The sequence below is a fragment of the Eutrigla gurnardus genome, assembly GCF_963514095.1.
Source record: "Eutrigla gurnardus genome assembly, contig: SCAFFOLD_64, whole genome shotgun sequence".
NCBI classification, from domain to species: domain Eukaryota; kingdom Metazoa; phylum Chordata; class Actinopteri; order Perciformes; family Triglidae; genus Eutrigla; species Eutrigla gurnardus.
Window position 1 is genome coordinate 27,334 of NW_028155407.1, and position 21,094 is coordinate 48,427.

Sequence of the window (21,094 nt, forward strand, 5' to 3'; positions counted from 1 at the left end):
GTGTGTGCAGCGTATATGTGTGTGTATGTGTTAGCGGGACACAAACAAAGAGAGGGAGAATGCGCGAGCGATATTCTGAGGCTCAGAAGGCGTGCCGCTATCACACGGGCGCGCGTGAATGAACTGGTGTTTATTCCGCGAGACCGGTCTTTTAACTGATAGTAGAGGCTTTCTGAGCTTGCGAATATGGCGGAGGTTAGTCGAAAACACTGTTGCAGAAATCAACCCAGCTGCATGGGTACACGATCAGCATTCAAAATACAGCAGCACATAACAACGGACTCGGCGGTCCGCGATCAGAACTTAAAACACATTAACAAGAATTACAAGCATGTCCTACACTATCGAATCTCTGCAGGACAGCCTCCTGTGCAGACTGGTAAATTCCGAGCCTCTCTCTTCTTTTGAGTCTCAGATAATAAAAGTTGGGTCTTCTAGCCCCTTTTATTGTGTTCTAATTTATCGCCCCCCTGGCCCTGTGGGAGCCTTCCTCACTGATTTTACTGAATTTTTATCCTCCATTATTAAGCTAGAGAGAGTTTTAATCATCGGTGATTTTAATATCCACATCGATGATGTCTCAAGTAACTCAGCTGCTGGCTTTTTATCCACCACTGATTGTTTTAACCTCACCCAGCATGTCTCTGGACCCACGCACAACAAGGGTCACACATTAGACCTTGTTTTTTCATTAGGCCTAGATGTTGGAAATGTGCTTGTGGAGGACTTCCAAGTCAGTGACCATAGCTGTGTGCTTTTTAATGTCAACGTTCCCGTAATTCCTCCCCCTCTGAAAATAAAATCTCAAAGGTGGATTTTAAACCAGGATGCTGCTGATGGTTTCTCTTCTATGTTTGAGCCACAACTACTGACGGGTATTGATCACCGAGATGTCTTCATCCAGTCTTTTAATAGTCACTGTGCGTCCATCTTAGATAAAGTCTCTGTGGTGAAAACAAGCTGTGTACCTGCAAATGTAGCTCACCACTGGATAAACGACTCTGTCCGCTCTCTTAGGAGAAACTGTCGCAAAGTGGAACGACTGTGGAAGTCAACTAAACTGGAGGTCCATAGACTCCACCTAAGGGAGCTTAGAGCCTCTCAAAATGAAATGTTGAGGAAAGCGAGGTCACAGTATTTCGCTCAAATCATATCCTCTAATAAGAAAAACCCTAAGGTCTTATTTGAGACTATCAGCTCCCTTGTCTCACCCTCTGTCCCGCAAATTCCTGTGTATTCAAATGCCGACAGCAATGATTTTCTTAAATACTTTTTGGTTAAAATCAGTGACATTAGAGACAATATTCCACCACTGTCTTCAACTGACTCTGTTGCACTGTCCGATTCTACTGGTCAATTGTCCTGCACATGGTCCTCCTTTGGCCAGGTGACGCTCCAGGACATCACTATGCTGTTGCAAAAAATTAAACCCTCCTCGTCTCCTTCTGATGTTATCCCCACTAAGCTGCTTAAAACTGTTCTCAACTCGATTGGTCCTTGTGTTGTGAACTTGATTAATCTTTTACTTTCAACTGGTGTGGTTCCTAGGTACTTCAAACATGCTGTCGTCGAACCCGTTCTTAAAAAGCCATCCCTGGATCCATCACTACCTAAAAACTACAGGCCGATCTCTAAGCTTCCTTTTTTGTCCAAGATTTTGGAGAAAATAGTGGCAGAGGAACTAACAGTGTTTTTAGAGACTAATAATGTCCTGGATAAATTCCAGTCGGGTTTCCGTAGAAATCACTCTACCGAAACTGCCTTGACTCGAGTTTCTAGTGATATTATGATGGCAGCCGACTCTGGCAAAGACTCAGTCCTCGTTTTACTAGACCTTTCCTCAGCCTTTGATACTGTTGATTACGAAATTATGGCAAACAGACTCAAAGACCTAGGGTTTTCCGGTCTCGTCTTAAAATGGTTTGAATCGTATCTCTCTGAAAGAAGTTTTAATGTATGTGCAAACCAGATCTTCTCAGAAACAGCCTCCCTGCCCTGTGGGGTTCCACAGGGTTCGGTGCTGGGGCCAATTCTATTCCTACCATACATTGTTCCCCTGGGTCAGATAATTAGCCAGTTCCAACATGTTTCTTATCATCTATTTGCTGATGACATCCAGCTGTATTGTTCTTTTAATGAGTCTGAGTCTTTTAAACTGTCTTCACTAACCAGCTGTTTGTCCTCCATCAAACAATGGTTAAATTCAAATTACTTGCAATTAAATTCAGAAAAGACAGAGACCCTGATTATTGCACCTGAAAATCGCATCCCCTTTATCAAATTTCACTTGGGTACGGTAGGCTCCTCCGTCCAGACGAGTCTCCGGAACCTCGGGGTCATCTTTGACTCAGCCATGTCCCTTGAGCACCACACCAGCAAGCTGATTAGAAACTGCTTCTTTCAACTGAGGAACATCTCTAAGATTAGATCCATGGTGTCCAAAGCAGAACTTGAGATGATCATCCATGCTTTTATCTCCTCACGTCTAGATTACTGCAACAGCCTTTTTACATGTCTTAACCAAAAAGCACTTTATGGCCTCCAGGCTGTTCAGAACTCCGCAGCTAGACTTTTAACCCACACGAGAAAAAGTGCACACATCACGCCGATTTTAGCAGAACTCCATTGGCTCCCAATCCATTTTAGAATTCATTTTAAAATCTTAGTTCTTACTTTCAGGGCTTTACATGGTCAAGCCCCTTCCTACATTTCAGAGCTGCTAAAATCTTATACCCCCACACGCTCCCTCAGATCCTCTGGTAAATGCCTGCTTATCATCCCCCTCACCCATTTTAAATCCAGAGGGGACAGAGCCTTCCAAGCTCTTGCCCCCAGACTTTGGAACGCCCTACCATTGTCCCTACGCACTTTAAACTCCATTGAGTCTTTTAAAAAGTATCTGAAATCTCTGCTGTTTCGACTGGCTTTTACGTAGGGGCGGGTTTTCTGGGTTTTTGTCGTAAGTTAGTTTTATATTGCCATGCTATTATGTTTCTCTGCTCCTCTGTATTTTAATTGTCTATTCGTGTTTTACTCCCTGACTCTGTTGTGAAGCACTTTGTGAACCCCTTCTATGAAAAGTGCTATACAAATAAATTTGCTTGCTTGCTTGCTTCTGCCCAGACAAATAGCCTCTTACTTTTGTCGATGTGAGATGCGTCGATGTGAGGGTTTTGTCCCGTGCGGTGATGGCGTTCCTTGACGGCGGCAACGGACGGTAGTTCGTGGGCGCTCGTTCAGCGCCGGATCCAATTGGTTGAAGAAAACCGTTAGTTATTCTTCCTTCTGCAGGGAACGAGGAACAATCGCGGGGCTCTGCGATTTAGTCAGCTGATTTCAGACAAAGACGGGTCGAGTTATCCGTTCTGCTGGCAGCTGGGACGAAGAACGTTTTTCTTCTTACCGCGGGGAACGGGAGAGTCGCGCTGTCGCGGCGGTCTCCTCGGGATCCAAAATGATAAACAAAAGAAAAATAAAACGAGTAGAGAAAAAGAGGGGTAAAACAGTCTGTTGCTCGTCCAGCGAGTTTGGGGGAAAGACTGCGGCCTAGGACAAAGGAAAACGCTGCAGACGTAATCTTCACCTCCTGGTGTAACGTGAGTTACGATGGAAAGAGAGCGTTCCTCCGGCGGCGCCGGATTATATAGTTTAGGCCGGTCCAGGGGACCCCCCGGGGTTCCCTGAAGATTGTCAGCCAATAGGGCACCAGTTGTGTGACGTCACATTTCTCACCTGGGTGAGATGTGAAAATAAAATGGCGGTGTAGTTTTTAATCCCCTTTGTCCCTTTGTCCTAGCCGCATGTGTAGGCTTTTGTAGGCCGCATTGTGTAGTCCTTCTAGTGAGGTCTCAACACTTGTGACATTTGACATAACATCTTACAGCAGTAGGTGGTACAGAGAGCTGTACTCCCTGCTACGTACAACTGACATCGGACCATACAAGCTTCTCAGGTTCAACTTATTGTTTGGGTACAGAATGTTCATTAGTTATGCTCCCATCCCGACACAACACCATGTCTGCTGATTCGTGCCTCAGACCTTTATCAACTCTCATGCAATAATCTGTACCGGTCAACGGTTGAATTTACATACTTCTTCTTAAAGCCACTTAGTGTTGCTGATTTTTTGACTTCTTCTTCTAACACATTCCATTGTCTAACACCTGTGACCGATAAGGAAAAGGATTTTAACGTAGTTCGTACCTTCCTTTGCCTGAAAATCATGTTCCCTCTAAGATTGTGTCTCTCTCTGTGTATGAAGAGTTTTTGCAGGTTCTGAGGGAGAGTTCTGTTTGATGCTTGGTACATCATTTGTACTGTGCGATAGTTTATTAAGTCATATAGTTTGAGTATTCTTGATTCGATAAATAAGTGATTTGTGTGTGCCCTGTAGTTGGCATAGTGTAAGATTCTCAAGGCTCTTTTTTGGAGAATTAACAAGGGCTGTGTGGAGCCTTTATATGTGTGTCCCCACACCTCTGCACAGTATTGCAGGTGCGGAGAGACTAGTGCGCAGTATAACAGATGAAGTGCTTTTTGATTTAGTATTTTTTGTACTTTCCAAAGTATGGACACACTCCTGGCCAACTTCCTTTTCAATTGTGTTATGTGTGGCTTCCAACTTAACATGTCATCGATAATCACTCCCAGAACTTTATTCTCACGGACCCTCTCAATATTAACTCTGTTTACTTGAATGTTGGGACTGTTGTTGCAGCCTTTTTTCCCATATAGCATGTATTTAGTTTTACCAAGATTTAGTGATAATATTTTTATATTAAACCACACTTGAAGTTTGGCCATTTCCTGATTTACTGTTTCCACAAGTTGGTTCAAGTCACTCCCCGAGCAGAAAATATTTGTGTCATCCGCGAATTAATTTCAGAGTATCTGACACTTTGCATATATCATTTATGTATAATATAAACAGCTTTGGACCCAGAACTGACCCCTGTGGGACCCCACAGACTATGTCCAAGCTAGTCGATGTGCTATCATTTATTTTGACCTATTGGGATCTGTTGTGTAGATAGCTCTTGACCCACTGCAGTGCTACACCTCTAAGGCCATATCTCTCCAGTTTAGCTATTCAAATATCACGGTTAACGGTGTCAAATGCTTTTTTCAGGTCTATGAAAATTCCTATGGAATATTGTTTTTGGTCAATAGCGTCGGTAATGATTTCCACAGACTCAGCTAAAGCTAGGGCAGTCGAATGGTTCCTTCTGAAGCCATACTGGCTGTCATATAACAATTTGTGTTTGTTGATGAATTTTGTCTAGCCTATTGTTGAATAACTTCTCTAGGATTTTTGACAGTTGTGGCAGTATTGAGATTGGTCTGTAATTGGTCAACTCGTGTGTGTCACCATTCTGAAACAGTGGCACAACCTTGGCAACTTTCATTTTGGTGGGAAACGTCCCAGTTTGAAATGACAGATTGAAAATGTATGTCAGGGGTGAAATGATTCCATCTAATACTTTCTTAATTAGCCTCATGTCCAGGTCATCAGCATCAGTAGAAGTTTTGGCTACGCATTTGTTGACCAGGTGTCTAATCTCTGTGTCCTTCACTGGTGTGAGAAACATTGAGCTGGGATTTCTGTCTCCATCCTTATCAAAGTGGCTCCAGTGCAGGGGTGAGTCAGGAATGTCATTCGCTAGCTCTGGCCCGATGTTTACAAAGAATTGGTTGAATCTATTTGTTATGACCTCCGGGTTATCCTCCTGCATGTTGTTATACTTGAAGTAGGGAGGGTAGTTTGTTTTTTTACTTTTATTACTAGTCACGTTATTTAGAATATCCCATATTTTTTTAGGATATCATGTTTTCTGCTAGTAAATTGCTGTAATATTCTTTCTTGTGTTCATTTAGGATAGTGTTTAACGAGTTTTTTTTTCTTCTGCAGGCGTTTATCAATGTTTTTGTGAGCCATGGTTTCTGCTCCTTATTCCGATTTGGGTGTCTCTTTTCCACAGGACAGTGTCTGTCGTACAGTGTTTTTAATATTTGCAAAAAGGAATCATATGCGTCATTCACATCTGTTTCATTGTAAACATTTATCCAGTTTTGTATCAGTAGTTCATTTTTCAGTGTATTCATTCCTTCTTCAGTTCTGACCCTTATGTACTGTATATGTTTTTGTTCGGTGTCTGTCCCACAGTGAATTTGCAGTCATAGATAGCAAAGATAGGTAGGTGGTCACTTATATCATTTATCAGGAGTCCACTTGCTGTGTCAGTAACGTTAGTAAAGATGTTATCAATCAGAGTAGCACTGTGTGTAGTGATCCTGCTAGGGCGTGTGATGAGAGGTTGTAAGCCCATTGTATTCATCATGTTAATGAACTCATCGATTCCCGTGTTTTGTTTTGGATTGATCAAGTCAATATTTATGTCACCACAGATAAAAACTCTCTTTTGGCTTCTTTCAGAGAATATTTCACCCACACATTCATTGAAGTCTTCTATTTTTGAGTCAGGAGCTCTGTAAACACAGCTTATAACTATATTTTTACCTTTCGTTACACAGATTTCAATTGTCACACATTCCAACAAGTGATCCACAGCTTTAGACATATTTTGTCTCATACTTGGTGTTACTGTCAATGAATAGGGCCACTCCACCACTGCCTTTGTTCGTCCTATTAACACATACAAGATTATATCCATCCAGGAAAAACTCTGTGCCTTTGCATGTACGACATCTAAAAGTATCGGTATCGGTATTAGTATCGGGATACCAGCCTTGGTATCACCTGGTATTGGATCGAAAGGAAAATAGTGGTATCGCACATCCCTATCCTCGAGTCTGTAGGACAGCTGAGTTAGCTGGCAGAATTCTGTTCAGTAAATGGGTTATAAGCGCTTTTTTCCTTAGAAGGGACCCCATGGGTTACATTAGGTGACCAATATTGTAGAAGTAGGTGCCTTGCGACGACAAGGACTTTGTTTGCTGTTATAATTAGTGCTTTTTCGTCCGTTTTCCTCTCTAATTATCTTTTGCCTGTATGCCTATGTAATATAACCTGTGAATAGGGACCTTGTGGTATCCCAAGGTCTCATCAACAGCGCTCCCCCTCTACCCTCCCTTCCTCGGCTGCAGGGGAGAGGGAGAGGAGAGAGAGAATAGAAAGGGGAAAACCCTTTCCTCCCAAGTTTTGTTGCTGCTTGTTTTTGAACCCAGCCTACGGACTGTTTCCAAAAGCAAAAAACGACTGACATACTGGTTCAACCTTAACGAAAGCCTAAATTAAACGAGAGATGGGCTCAGCACAAAGCAAACGCGATAATGGCGTGGCTCTTAGCCCAAACCTCCAGTATATGATCACAAACCACGGTGAATCTTGCGTTGATCAATTTAAATTTTGGGTCACTGAGTGCAGTTTTCCAGATAGAGGCAGTTTTAGTCTCAGGCAATTAGAAATTCTAAAAAGCAACCTCAAGCAACGGGAGAAAGATGACAGGGAAAGGAAGAAGGGCAGAAGGGGTAGAAACAGGGAGCTTTTCAAAGCTGATTGGGCTGCCTACGACAGCTGGTGTGTATATGTGTGCGGCAGGCATACAGTCTATGGTGGCAGGCTGGCAGCACCATCTGCTGGTTAAGCAGCGGAAAACTAAATGAAAAAGAAATTACATCCGAGGAACGGTGCAGGTCACAGCGCATGCTGCAACAACAGTGTTGTTACAACACTGTACAGCAAGCTAACAAACATTAGCACCAACTACCTTGCCCTCAAACCGCCGAACAATGGAGTCGAATGAGGTCGAAATTTTGAGGACGCTCCGCTGGATACAGGTCATTTGTCTGGCAGTATTTTCTCATTAAAAAATAATTGGCTCGAGTAACAACGTTATTCATTTCGATCATAGAAACAAACGTTAGCAGCACAGCTAACGCTAGCAGCATTAGCACTGTCCTGTTACGGGCATCCGGCTGTCTAGCGGCTAGACGGCAGCCGGCCGGACATCGGCTGGACGCTAGCAGCATTAGCACTGTCCTGTTACGAGCTGTGCTGCTAACGTTTGTTTCTACGATCGAAATGAGTAACGTTGTTACTCCGCTGTCCGGCCGCCTTCGGCGCGTTTGGATAGGCCAACAGCTCCGGCAACCTTGACTCTGGAGGGAAGAGGGTGGAGGGGGAGACGGATACGACTCGCCGCAGTGTTTTGAATTTGAGTGTAGTATCGTTTTTGGCCACATTCTTACATATAGCGCTTTTAAGAGAGGCTGAGATAACTTAAACTAGGGTTAGAGCACTAAGGGAGTGTTCTTGTTTGTGTTTGAACTGTTGGGCCGTGTGTTTCCTTGTGTGCAACTGAAACAAAAATTAATAAGTTGTAATTACGCAGTAATATTTTGTTTTGTTAGTTTGTTATTTTGTTTTTTGATATCGTATCGTGACGTATCGTTTCGTGACCCTGGCATATCGAGGTGCATCGTATCGTGAGTTTAAGTGTATCGTCCCATCCCTAGATGCAACTGAGTGGACACAAACGGATGACCCCAACACCGAGTATCATCAGGGGTTAAAGGTGCACCGGGTTAAAATTCAAAAGTGATCGCTGCTCGGAGAACCGTCGAAATTAAATTTCAAAACCCAAAGGGATTTCACGCACCACACCTCATCCCTCCACACAGAGATGATGGTCAATAATGTCAGTGATATCCCAGAGCTATAACAGGTACCACTGCAGGTATGGGCACGACACAAACATGATGTAGGGTTGATAAGGAATGCTGAACCAATTGTAATCACTCCAAAATCCTCCTACAGGCCCTGCCAGCAGCAGTATCCACTAAGGAAAGAGGCTGTGGAGAGCATCAAACCGGTGTTTGAGGCTCTCCTCAAAGCAGGCATCATCGTCCCCTGCGAAAATTCACCCGTCTGCACGTCAATATGCCCGGTGAGAAAGATTCGGCCTCCAGGCGCGCCAGATGAATGGAGGTTTGTCCAGGATCTGCAGGCGGTAAATGCAGCAATCCACGCACGCGCCCCTACGGTACCAAATCCTCACACAATCCTCTCACAGGTTCCACCTGAAAGTAAGTGGTTTTCTGTTGTTGATTTGGCTAATGCCTTCTTCAGCGTCCCCATACACCCCGACAGCCAGTACTGGTTTGCATTCACATTTGAAGGTAAAACGTACACATTCACCCGTTTGTGCCAGGGCCTGTCCGAATCTCCCACCATTTTCAACGCCGCTCTGCGCGACAATTTACAATCCTTAAGTCTGCCACAAAACAGCGCTTTGCTGGCATATGTGGATGATTTAATGATTTGTTCTTCCACACGAGAAGCTTACGTGACTGACACGCTGGCCCTGCTAAAACACCTGGCCGACAACGGCCACAAGGTCAGCTCGTCCAAATTACAGTTCGCCTGTAATCAGGTCACCTTTCTGGGACATATCATATCAGAAGAGGGGAAAACACTCTCCCAATCAGGCATCTCTGCCATCCAAGAAATCCCAAAACCAGTCACAAAGAAACAGGTTATGAGCTTTCTTGGTATGACATCATACTGCAGACAATGGATTCCTGACTATGCAAGCATCGAGGCACTGTTAGCAGCGATCGCTCATGGGCAGGGTCTCACGGCACAGGACAAAGTCACTTGGACACCTGATGCGGAAAAAGCATTTGTTGACCTAAAACTAGCTCTACAGACACCCCCCACTCTGGGGCTCCCTGATTGCAGCCGACCTTTTACACAAACTGTTGACGAGAAGGGGCACTACATGACTTCCGTGTTACTGCAGGACTATGGGGGGCAAAAAAGGCCTGTTGCCTATTTCTCATCCAAACTTGATCCCGTGGCAGCCGGCCTTCCGGCTGGCCTCAGAGCTGTGGCCGCAGCTGAGAAAGCGGTCGTAGCTTCGCGTGACATTGTAGGTTACTCTCCACTAACCTTATTAGTACCACATGCAGTCTCTATGATCCTTTTAGAGAAGAAAACTTCACATCTGTCCACTGCACGGTGGCTAAGATACAATACCATTTTACTGGAGCTGCCTAACATCACTGTACAACGCTGCACCGTACTAAATCCTGCGACTTTGCTCCCCACTGCTGAAGATGGGGAGCCCCATGATTGTGTGGCTGTCATTAACGAAATCTGTTCCCCCAGACCTGACCTCCGGGAAACACCACTTGACAACCCCGACATGGAGCTCTTTGTGGATGGCTCAGCATCAAGGAACCTGGAAACAGGCCTCAACCAATCAGGGTTTGCAGTCACCACATTACATGAGACACTTTTGGCCGAGCCTCTCCCATCTAACTATTCAGCACAGGCTGCAGAGCTGGTGGCTCTGACTGAGGCATGTCAACTGGCTAGAGGTAAGACTGTCACTATGTTCACAGATAGCAGATATGCGTGGGGGGTTTGCCACTCTTTTGGACAAATTTGGGGCAATCGGGACTTTCTCACTGCATTGGGCAAACCCATCGCTCACCACAGGCTGGTCGCTTCCCTCCTTGATGCTTTGCTGCTGCCACGCCACATTGCCATATGCAAATGCGACGCACACACACATAAAACAGACTACATTTCACAAGGAAACACCCGTGCTGATGCTGCAGCCAAGGTCGCTGCTAAGCAACAATTGATAACACAGCTCGCTATCACTTCCAGCCCGTAACACGCGATGCAGACTTACAAGAACTGCAGAGCAGACCAACACCATTACACTAAATTGACACATGGTCAGGACCACGTGGGGGGGGGGGGGGGGGGGGGGGGGGGGTATGTGACATCAAGAGACATTAGACATTGGTTCACTAAAACTTCTTCTCACTTTACTCCCAAAAAAACTTTGCAAAAGATGCGTGATCTGTGCAACAAACAACGTGGGCAGAGGCATCAGTGGGCACGGCGCTGCGTGCAGGACCCTGGCCGCTGAACATCTCTGAAACCATGGGGGTCATGGTGGCCTCCACTAAGCCTGTGCAAACGACAGATCAAATCATCACAAACCTCGCTCCTTGGTTGGAGGTTTTGAGCATCAGCGCTGTAAAAATACAAGGGATCTGCAGTCAGTCGTTGAGACCAGTCTGGTGCGGGTCTTGTTATCTCGCCAGACTTTTGCCTTCTGTTGCCATTGTGCCGAGCCTGGAATATTTTCACACTCATTACAGTCACTACTACAGAACTCACGGGGCCAGACGCACGACAACATGTGTCTCACAACCCGAGAAGGGGCTCTCAGGAGTCCTCCCCTGGTGGGGGACAGTCAACAATTCACGTAAGATTGATGAAATATCCCTGGAACTCGATAAATCTGACTGAACTCACAGCTGCCAGCTTTGCGGCATTGTCTCCTTTTGTCCAGGGCATCAGAAACGTGGCTCTGCAAAATAGAGTCGCCCTCGACTTGACCCTAGCCTCACAGGGAGGCGTGTGCCATGTCATAGGGACAAAATGCTGTACCTTCGTGCCTGCAATAGATGACAATATGACCCACGTTGTTGCCCACCTGAAAGAACTGTTACACAGAGAGAAAAGCAAAGACTCTGAGGCTTTTGAGGGCTAGGACCTTTGGTCCTGGCTCACAGAGGGGGGGTGGAAAGCCACCACTGTCAGATTCCTATCACCTGTGTTGATGGTTATGGTTGTAATGTTGCTGGTCGTTTGTTGTGTACTGCCCTGCTGCCGAGCTCTCGTGGGTTCGGCGGTGAGCTCTGCTGTGGGACAGTACCCGAGAATCACCATGGTTCCAGATGAAGATCTGTGGGTACCGCCCTTTTTGGGATTCAGATATTGAGTCAATCTGATATGTTAACTCACACATAGATGTTAGAAGGTGATTACACTACAACTTCATGCTTAACAATAAAATCCTCACCCTTTTTGTGTGAACCTTGAAATGTAATTGTGTGCAAATTGTCTCACTCAGGGACCACCTATCTACCTGTCCGAACTTAGTTCCTTTACCTTCTACAGCTCAACCAGTCCGCTACAAAGGGGGAGGGTGGTTTAGAAGCCCTTCGTCTCAACCCGGTGAAGAATGGCAAACGACTTTGTCAGGGGGCTGTAGATTTTAGAAAGCAGCTGAGCTACGACGGTAGGTTATGGGGCCCTGAGGTAGAAATTTGTTCAGATACATGTATGTTATATCCTCACTTCACCTGCTAATCATATTTTGTGCATCATTTTCCCTGTAAGGTGAAGGTTTCAAAGCACCAGGTCACTACGCATGACCTGTATGTTTGAGGGAAAGGTGGTCTGTATCAGAAAGAGAAAACAGGGTTGAAGGGTTCTTTTTTAATTATCCATTTATTTTTCCTTATATTGGTATATTTGTGATTATTGTGCTCATAGTAGACATGTTATCAGTAGAGTATGGAAGGTTGTATACTCCTGGGAAATAGGTTCTGTTCCTGGTACCATGATGGCAACTCCTGATATGAAATTGTTTAGATTGTGCTCTTAATGGTATGATTGTCTTGTTTGATCAATATTGCTTGTTCACTATTTCCACATGCGTAATGAAGAATGCAATTAAGAACAGCTTATGTTTTATTCTTTCATAATATAAAAGGCTTTTTCTCCCGTTTCAATGCATGCCCTGTTAAACCTTGCCGTGAATTAGAGACATAGACAATTATAAATTACCTTTTCTAGTGAACATAAAATGTTCAAAGGGGGGACTGTAATGGGAGTTTTGGATGTTTGTAATTTATAATCAGAATCTTTGTCAGGCCAGACGTTGATCTGCATCTCCTCTTCTGGACTGTTATGCTATGACTAAAACGAATGCCTGTTTGTAGGTGATATGAGCATGAGTGCCACCTGACATAAGATAATTTCAGAGGACATTATGACATCTGTGTTCTGTAAATCTTGTCTTTGTCTGTACATCTTGTCTTTGTAAGATAGGACATGAACAGTCTTTTGTCTACGGTACCATTCCTCCTCCTTAAAAGGGAGATTGCTGTTAGACTCAGGGTCGTTCCAGCTGACTCTGAACCTTTGAATCAGAAGGCAGGGGTGAACACTATTTTCCTCTGCAGACGAAAATACTTTGTCGAATAAACCTTGGAGAAAAAGCTGATCCTGGTTGTTGATCTTTATTGGGCAGATTCATTTTTTCCACAACAGTGCCATACGTCCTTTTAGATTTGCATCGGGCACAAGAGTCATTTATCCGCCATTATAATAGCAACAGTGTCCTAGATCCGCCCACAAAGACACAAGTGCTTCCCGTTTCAGACCGCAAAGATAAGGCCAAATGTTTGAATATGAGTCTTTGATGTTACAGTAGATGCAAAAAGTAGTTTTCTGGTTTTATTTTTACTTTCCTGGAGGTGTTGTGGTGGAAGGACTGTGTGCAGGAAACAGCATCATTAGAAAATGCATGAGATAACAAAGCCATGCAAAACCACGTAGCCGGGTAGGATTCCAGTTTATCCTTACTAATTTGTGAATTTGTTATTCGTTCCTCTTTGGACACATCAAAAGAGACCGTCTCGTTTCTCTGACAGACTGGCATAGGTTCAATCATCACTCGCTCAGTGGACAATATCCAGCTTGTCAGCAAGAAAGTTTGCAGCATGGAACAACTCAACTCCTCTCTGGTCCTGTTGAACATCTCTCCTGGATCTCCATCTTATGACACCTGGGTCTCCAGCCGTCTGGTCCCTGCGGTGGTGTTGTCCCTCTGCTTCCTGCTGGGAGTTCCTGGCAATATCGCTGTGATCGTCCTCAGACCAAACTGGAAGCACATGTCCAGTCTGAGCCAGAGTTTGATGCTGAATTTGGCCATATCAGACCTGCTCTCCCTGCTCACACTGCCTCTATGGATTTACACTCTCCTGGACAGCTGGACCATTGGACTGGTGACCTGTAAGCTTGTGTCGTATCTCGTTTACTGCACCCTTTATAGTAGCCTTCTGACTGTGACGGCCCTGAGTGTCAAGCGCTACCTACAGGTGGTGCACCAGCTGAGGTGCTCGGATTATATAAGAAAGAGGATGCTGCTGGTTCCGCTCTGGCTGGTTGCAATGATCCTGTCTATCCCTGTTCTGGTGGATCACCAGCTGACCACAGACCAGCAATGGACAACTTGCCAACCGGAATTCTCTAACCCCTGCCCAGGGTCTGGCAGTGCTTCTGGAAGAGTCCCTGCTGGGATTTGTTTCAATTGCTGTCGTGGTATTTGCATACAGCAGCCTCCAAAGAACGGTGAACCAGGCAGCTTTCTTCAACAACCCACAGATGACCCGGCTGGTCACAAGTATCGTTGTGACCTTTTTTGTCCTATGGATGCCATATCATATCACAAATGTGCTTGGTGTCGTGGCTATTTCACTCCAGAATGACAAGCTTTGGAAATCTTGCAGGGATAGCTGGAGCATCTGTGTAGCACTGATATGTGTGAATAGCTGCGTGAATCCACTCCTTTATGCCTTTGATTCTCGAAACATATGCACTGAGTGCCGAAAAACAGAACATACAGTAGATGTTGTTGTTATTGCAGATGCTCGCTGTTCCAGGAATTCTAATCTTAGTACGATAGATGAAAATCCACCAAGAGTGCAGAAACTTGATGATGATGACGATGAGTAAACTAGAGAAATTATTTTTGTTCTTGTGATATGAAAAAATGTTTGAAGGTGTGTTTCTCTCATTTGTCAGAAAAAGCTACACATGATTTGTGGTTTAGTGAGGCATATTGATCTGATTACAACTGGTCCTCAGTCAGAGCTGTAAAAATAGTGACGCTGCATTAACAATACAATTCCTGGTTCATTTAGGTCAAAAATATTATCTTATGTGTTCTTTTCTTTTTTGAGTGTGTGTTCGTGTGGGGGTATTGTGGATTCACGTGGTAAGACAACAAACTGTGTTGAGACATTGTAACATGTCATTATAAACAAATTACAATACATTAACCGTGATAAAGATATAATGCATGTCTTACCTTGCTTTATAATAAATGGGCTTTTGTACTTTCTTGGTCAAAAGTGGTATCATCAGTGATAATAAAAATAGGCCACTCTGCATTGAAAATGTAAAGGAAACATTTGTGCGGTAAATATGATGCTGGTCAGTCGCTGTGTGAATTATTCTCAATAAAGCTACTGTAGTTGGATACATCCATCACTCCTTGTCATCTTTCATTTTACCAACCTCCACCTTTTGTGCAACTTTTGCATCACTTTTTTTCCTGAACGTTGGAGAGTTACTGTAAATGTGAGGTGACAGTTGGGACATGGTTGGCTTAGTTAGCCTAGCAAAATGAGTGGAAACAGGGAGAAACTAGCTAGCAAGCAGTAATGATGTAAGTTATTGAACCTAGTTAAGTAATAGTCCAGCAACGTGCTGATTTTAAACTTTAATTTGGTTTCCTTCAGAGGGAGCCAGGCTAGCCGCTTCCCTGGTGTGTCTTTATGCTAAGCTAAGCTAGCGCCCCCCTGGCAGAAACTTACTCGCAGCTCATTACTTATCGGTTTTGATTTTGTCGTTATGTCGTTTGATAATTCAACATTTTTACGTGTTATCTGCATGAATTCCTTCTTTTGACAAGAAAATGTTCGTGTGGCAAGAACATTTCTGGTCAGTGACGGAAAAGATAACGGCACAAGATGTTTTAAACATCATAAAATATGTATAAATATTGTGTAGACCGAGTATTCCTTTAAAATGAAGTAAAACAAGGACCAGCAGGTTTGACTTATTTAGTATGCAAAGGTAAAAAAAAAAGCTGTTGTTGAAATCTTTTCCTTTACAATTACAGTTTCAGAGTTATGTAAGTTGGGTGATTCAGAGAGTGAAAGAAAGGGAAGTACCAAACTAATCAAATTCAAATACATTTTTGACTAATTCACCAGGATTTCCTACAACCTCTAAAGAAGATATCCTCTATAGGCATTTATCATGCTTGACAATATATTCAAACAAATATAAGGTTGGATGCAATGAATGATAACCTTTGGAGGCGTGCTCTTGGCTGTTTAAGCTCTTGAGGAACTGCAATTATGGGTAACATTTCCGTAGTGCTTAATTGAAAACAACGCAGTCTGCAATCAAGATTAACACTTTGCTAAAAGTTGACTTCTCTGTACAAAGCTACCTCCTTCTTTTAACTAAGACAAATTCAACCCACAAGTCAATGTTTAGGACCATTTTGTAAAACAAGAACATACTGTTGAACTGACTCAATCCATCACTTTGCAGTCAAACCTGTTTACAGAGTCTTGGATCTCCGTGGATCCAGTGACAGATCTGGGCATATTTGGGTGGCGTAATCCTCACCGCAACATTAAAGTCCCTCTGTTCGCCTCCCGCTACCTCAACCCACCGATGGCCTGAAAACACTCCAATCACCCTCCGCTGCCACTTCCCCTTCCTGCCTTCCTCGCCCACCTCCTGCCTCAGACGGACGTAAACGCCTGCCCCTGTGGCGCCCGGCTGTGCGTCACACTGCTGGTACATCAAATCGTCGGACTCATTTGCGACTGAGCAGAACCGGTAAACCACCGTCTCATTTCCACGCCCGTCCAGCAGGCTTTTGTCAGCGTCGTAGCCTGAAAAGTGTATCCGTGCCAGGGGGGTGTCGGAGGGTGCCACCCCAAGCTCCATGTGCTTCTGCTTCAGGGGTCGTTTCAGCTCCAGAAGAGCGTAGTCGTAGTCGGGGGACACTGAGCTGGCGGAGCTCTTGTTTTGGATCCATCCTTGAGGGATTTTGGTTTGTTTAACTCGTGTCCAACGGAAGACAGGCTGCTTCCTGGGTTCAGCACTGCGTGGCATACGTCTGGGACTTTTTTGTTTCCCTCCTCTGACTAACTCAGCTACACCCTCCTCACCCTCTTTTCTCCTCCTATACCTCCTGCCTTTGCCTCCCTTTCTCTTTCTCACTACATCTTCATCTATACTATTCTGCTCCTCACCTTTCTCTATCATCTGCTCCTCACCCCCCTCTGCCTCTCCTTTCCTACCACCCTTCTGCCTCCCTCTCCTCCCACCTCCTCTTCTCCTCTTAGTCTTGAGCTGCAACACCCCTACTCTAAGCCTCCTGGCACTCTCTAGGTAGTCTCTCCCATCATGGATGCAGTGTGCCGCTGTTAGCACGTGTTTCTGGGATATTAGGACTCCAGAGCAGCCTGTTGAGAGGCGAACAGCCGTAGAGAAAGGATAGTTGGTGATGAAATGCGAATCAGAGATCACAAAGCGTCCATCTGCTCCATAAACCTGCCGTCTCCTGCGGGCATGAGCCGGCGAGCGGGCCGGTGTTCCTGCAGACGTCCTGTTAAAACCCTGCAGACTGATATCTGTATGTGTGCGAGTGCCATTCTCATGCATTGTCTCATATCCCAGAATCCTCTCTTGCTCGGCAAGGTCGATGGGTGGTAGGCTGCTTTGACACTCTATTCCACAGAGTGTCTTCATCCCCCCTCTCTCCTCCTCCTCCTGCCCGCCGAACAACGGCATGTTTAGAGGCTCTGTGTTTGTCTCGAGCAGCACTGGGAGGCTCTGCCTGGTCCACCTGTACGCGCCGCTGTTCCCATCTTTACCAGTAACTTCAGAAAACGTCAGTGCTGCTGCACAGAGCAGGAGACACGGGTAGTGATTGAGTCCCATCCCACTGAAAAGAAAGAGACACCGAGATAGAAATATCCAGTACCAAGGTGTAAGAGACAAATAATATGGATTCAAATCTCTTAACATCTCTTATTTTGTTCATCAGGCCAAGAGAAGACTTCTATGCATGTTCCCACAGCTCATATTAGTAGCAATGATGTCACTTCCATATGTTATATGGCCAGCAGAGGGTGCACAAGCACAACTTCTAAACAACAAACCACTGAGCAGTAAACTGCTACTGTGATGTTTTACTTCAACAATTCAATTAAAAGAATACATGGTTCAAAATGCAGGTAATGCTATTAGTATTACTACATGTAAGAATAATTCAGTGATGCGAAGGACATTTGAGACTTGTTTTGATATTAATTAAGTAAGTAAGTCTGATATTAGTGTATAACTGACTCAAAGTTATACATCTTAGAAAAGTAGTGAAATCCCAGTATAGCTAATATGAAAAGAGAAAGAAGATACAGAGAAAACATAGCTTTTGTAAACAATATTAAGAGGACTGATGTGATTGTATTTTGAGAAGACTATCAAGAAATACAAATGTCTCTTCCTACCTACAAACATAAAAAAACACACAAAACTTCAGTCAAAGGCTCAATTATTAGGCTACTGTTATCCTAACAGATGACGTGCACTTGCAACCATAGCAGTTTAGTTAGAGCGAGAGAGAGTTAGAAAGGTTCTATAAAATGAGATTCATAATGAGATGCCAAGTTCTTACTTGGCTTTGGAACCAACATTTTGTGAGGTTTCTGGAGCTTTCAATCTTATCACATGATCTTCATCGGCAGATGCCGTTTGCGGGAGAAAGGAATTGTGTGGAAAAGGCTCAATCTGGTGAATATGTTAAATCAATTTTGAAGCCAGGGCTGTGTATGTCAGTGGGTGGGTGAAGGTGGGGAAGAGAGATGGGGAGGGGTGAGGAAGTGTGACTTGCATCACAATGTAATTTCTATATATTAATAGACAGAATATGTGAAAATGTGACAAAATGGCTCAATTTGGTGGAAAATAGAACAAGCGCCTCTCGCTTTTAAAGGAAATGGTAGATGATGCTCTGATTGTCTTATTGCATGTTACACCCAAAACACACCTATTAGTAATCAAGCCACTTAAAACAAACCCTTTTTAGATTGCGTCAGGCGCAAGAGTCATTTATCCGCCATTATAATAACAGTGTCCGAGATCCGCCCACAAAGACACTTGTGTTTCCCGTTTCAGACCGCCAAGATAGGGCCCAATGTTTGAATGTGAGTCTTCGCTGTTGCAATAGATGCAAAAAGTAATCCTCCTGGTTATATTTTTACTTTCCTGGAGGTGTTGTGGTGGACTATGTGCAGGAAACAGCATCTTTGCATCAAATAACAAAGCCATGCAAAACCACGTAGCCACAAAAGAACATGTGATATCCGGATAAGATTCCAGTTTATCCTTACTAATCTGTGAATTTGTTATTCGTTCCTCTTTGGACACATCAAAAGAGAACGTCTCGTTTCTCTGACAGACTGGCATAGGTTCAATCATCACTCACTCAGTGGACAATATCCAGCTTGTCAGCCAGCAAGTTTGCAGCATGGAACAACTCAACTCCACTCTGATCCCGTTGAACATCTCCTCTCCTGGATCTCCATCTGATGCCACCTGGGTCTCCAGCCGTCTGGTCCCTTCGGTGGTGTTGTCCCTCTGCTTCCTGCTGGGAGTTCCTGGCAATATCACTGTGATCGTCCTCAGACCAAACTGGCAGCAGATGTCTAGTCTGAGCCAGAGTTTGATGCTGAATTTGGCAATATCAGACCTGCTCTGCCTGCTCACACTGCCTCTGTGGATTTACACTTTCCTGGACAGCTGGACCATTGGACTGGTGACCTGTAAGCTTGTGTCGTATCTCGTTTACTGCACCCTTTATAGTAGCCTTCTGACTGTGACGGCCCTGAGTGTCAAGCGCTACCTACAGGTGGTGCACCAGCTGAGGTGCGCGGATTATATAAGAAAGAGGATGCTGCTGGTTCCGCTCTGGCTGGTTGCAATGATCCTGTCTGTCCCTGTTCTGGTGGATCACCAGCTGACCACAGACCAGCAATGGACAACTTGCCAACCGGAATTCTCTACCCCTGCCCAGGGTCTGGCAGTGCTTCTGGAAGAGTCCCTGCTGGGATTTGTTTCAATTGCTGTCGTGGTATTTGCATACAGCAGCCTCCAAAGAACGGTGAACCAGGCAGCTTTCTTCAACAACCCACAGATGACCCGGCTGGTCACAAGTATCGTTGTGACCTTTTTTGTCCTATGGATGCCATATCATATCATAAATGTGCTTGGTGTCGCGGCTATTTCACTCCAAAATGACAAGCTTTGGAAGTTTTGCACGGAAAGCTGGAGCATCTGTGGAGCACTGATGTGTGAATAGCTGCGTGAATCCACTCCTTTATGCCTTTGATTCTCGAAACATATGCACTGAGTGCCGAAAAACAGAACATACAGTAGATATTGTTGTTATTGCAGATGCTCGCTGTTCCAGGAATTCTAATCTTAGTACGATAGATGAAAATCCACCAAGAGTGCAGAAACTTGATGATGATGACGAGTAAACTAGAGAAATTATTTTTGTTCTTGTGATATGAAAAAATGTTTGAAGGTGTGTTTCTCTCATTTGTCAGAAAAAGCTACACATGATTTGTGGTTTAGTGAGGCATATTGATCTGATTACAACTGGTCCTCAGTCAGAGCTGTAAAAATAGTGACGCTGCATTAACAATACAATTCCTGGTTCATTTAGGTCAAAAATATTATCTTATGTGTTCTTTTCTTTTTTGAGTGTGTGTTCGTGTGTGGGTATTGTGGATTCATGTGGTAAGACAACAAACTGTGTTGAGACATTGTAACATGTCATTATAAACAAATTACAATACATTAACCGTGATAAAGATATAATGCATGTCTTACCTTGCTTTATAATAAATGGGCTTTTGTACTTTCTTGGTCAAAAGTGGTATCATCAGTGATAATAAAAATAGGCCACTCTGCATTGAAAATGTAAAGGAAACATTTGTGCGGTAAATATGATGCTGGTCAGTCGCTGTGTGAATTATTCTCAATAAAGCTACTGTAGTTGGATACATCCATCACTCCTTGTCATCTTTCATTTTACCAACCTCCACCTTTTGTGCAACTTTTGCATCACTTTTTTTCCTGAACGTTGGAGAGTTACTGTAAATGTGAGGCGACAGTTGGGACATGGTTGGCTTAGTTAGCTTAGCAAAATGAGTGGAAACAGGGAGAAACTAGCTAGCAAGCAGTAATGATGTAAGTTATTGAACCTAGTTAAGTAATAGTCCAGCAAAGTGCTGATTTTAAACTTTAATTTGGTTTCCTTCAGAGGGAGCCAGTCTAGCCGCTTCCCTGGTCTGTCGTTATGCTAAGCTAAGCTAGCGCCCCCCTGGCAGAAACTTACTCACAGCTCATTACTTATCGGTTTTGATTTTGTCGTTATGTCGTTTG

The 21,094-nt window shown here is 44.2% G+C and overlaps 1 protein-coding gene and 2 pseudogenes across 3 annotated transcripts; 2 read left to right on the top strand and 1 right to left on the bottom strand.

The window, feature by feature from the left end:
• The first annotated feature begins 13,554 nt into the window (after positions 1 to 13,554).
• On the top strand, positions 13,555 to 14,569 carry LOC311010314 (C-C chemokine receptor type 7-like; annotated as a pseudogene). Its single transcript has one exon. The product of its transcript is annotated as a C-C chemokine receptor type 7-like (transcript).
• A 1,107-nt stretch (positions 14,570 to 15,676) lies between these two features.
• Positions 15,677 to 19,239, bottom strand: LOC311010308 (inactive serine protease 35-like; annotated as a pseudogene). Its single transcript, XR_014599374.1, has 2 exons — positions 19,131 to 19,239; positions 15,677 to 17,588 (listed from the first exon to the last, which is right to left on the bottom strand). The product of XR_014599374.1 is annotated as an inactive serine protease 35-like (transcript).
• On the top strand, positions 19,173 to 20,090 carry LOC311010310 (leukotriene B4 receptor 1-like; the record flags this gene model as incomplete). Its single annotated transcript, XM_084040842.1, has 1 exon — positions 19,173 to 20,090. The coding sequence occupies one exon, from the start codon at positions 19,173 to 19,175 to the stop codon at positions 20,001 to 20,003; it is 831 nt and encodes a 276-aa protein (XP_083896968.1). The 3' UTR covers positions 20,004 to 20,090.
• Between the last annotated feature and the right edge of the window lie 1,004 nt (positions 20,091 to 21,094).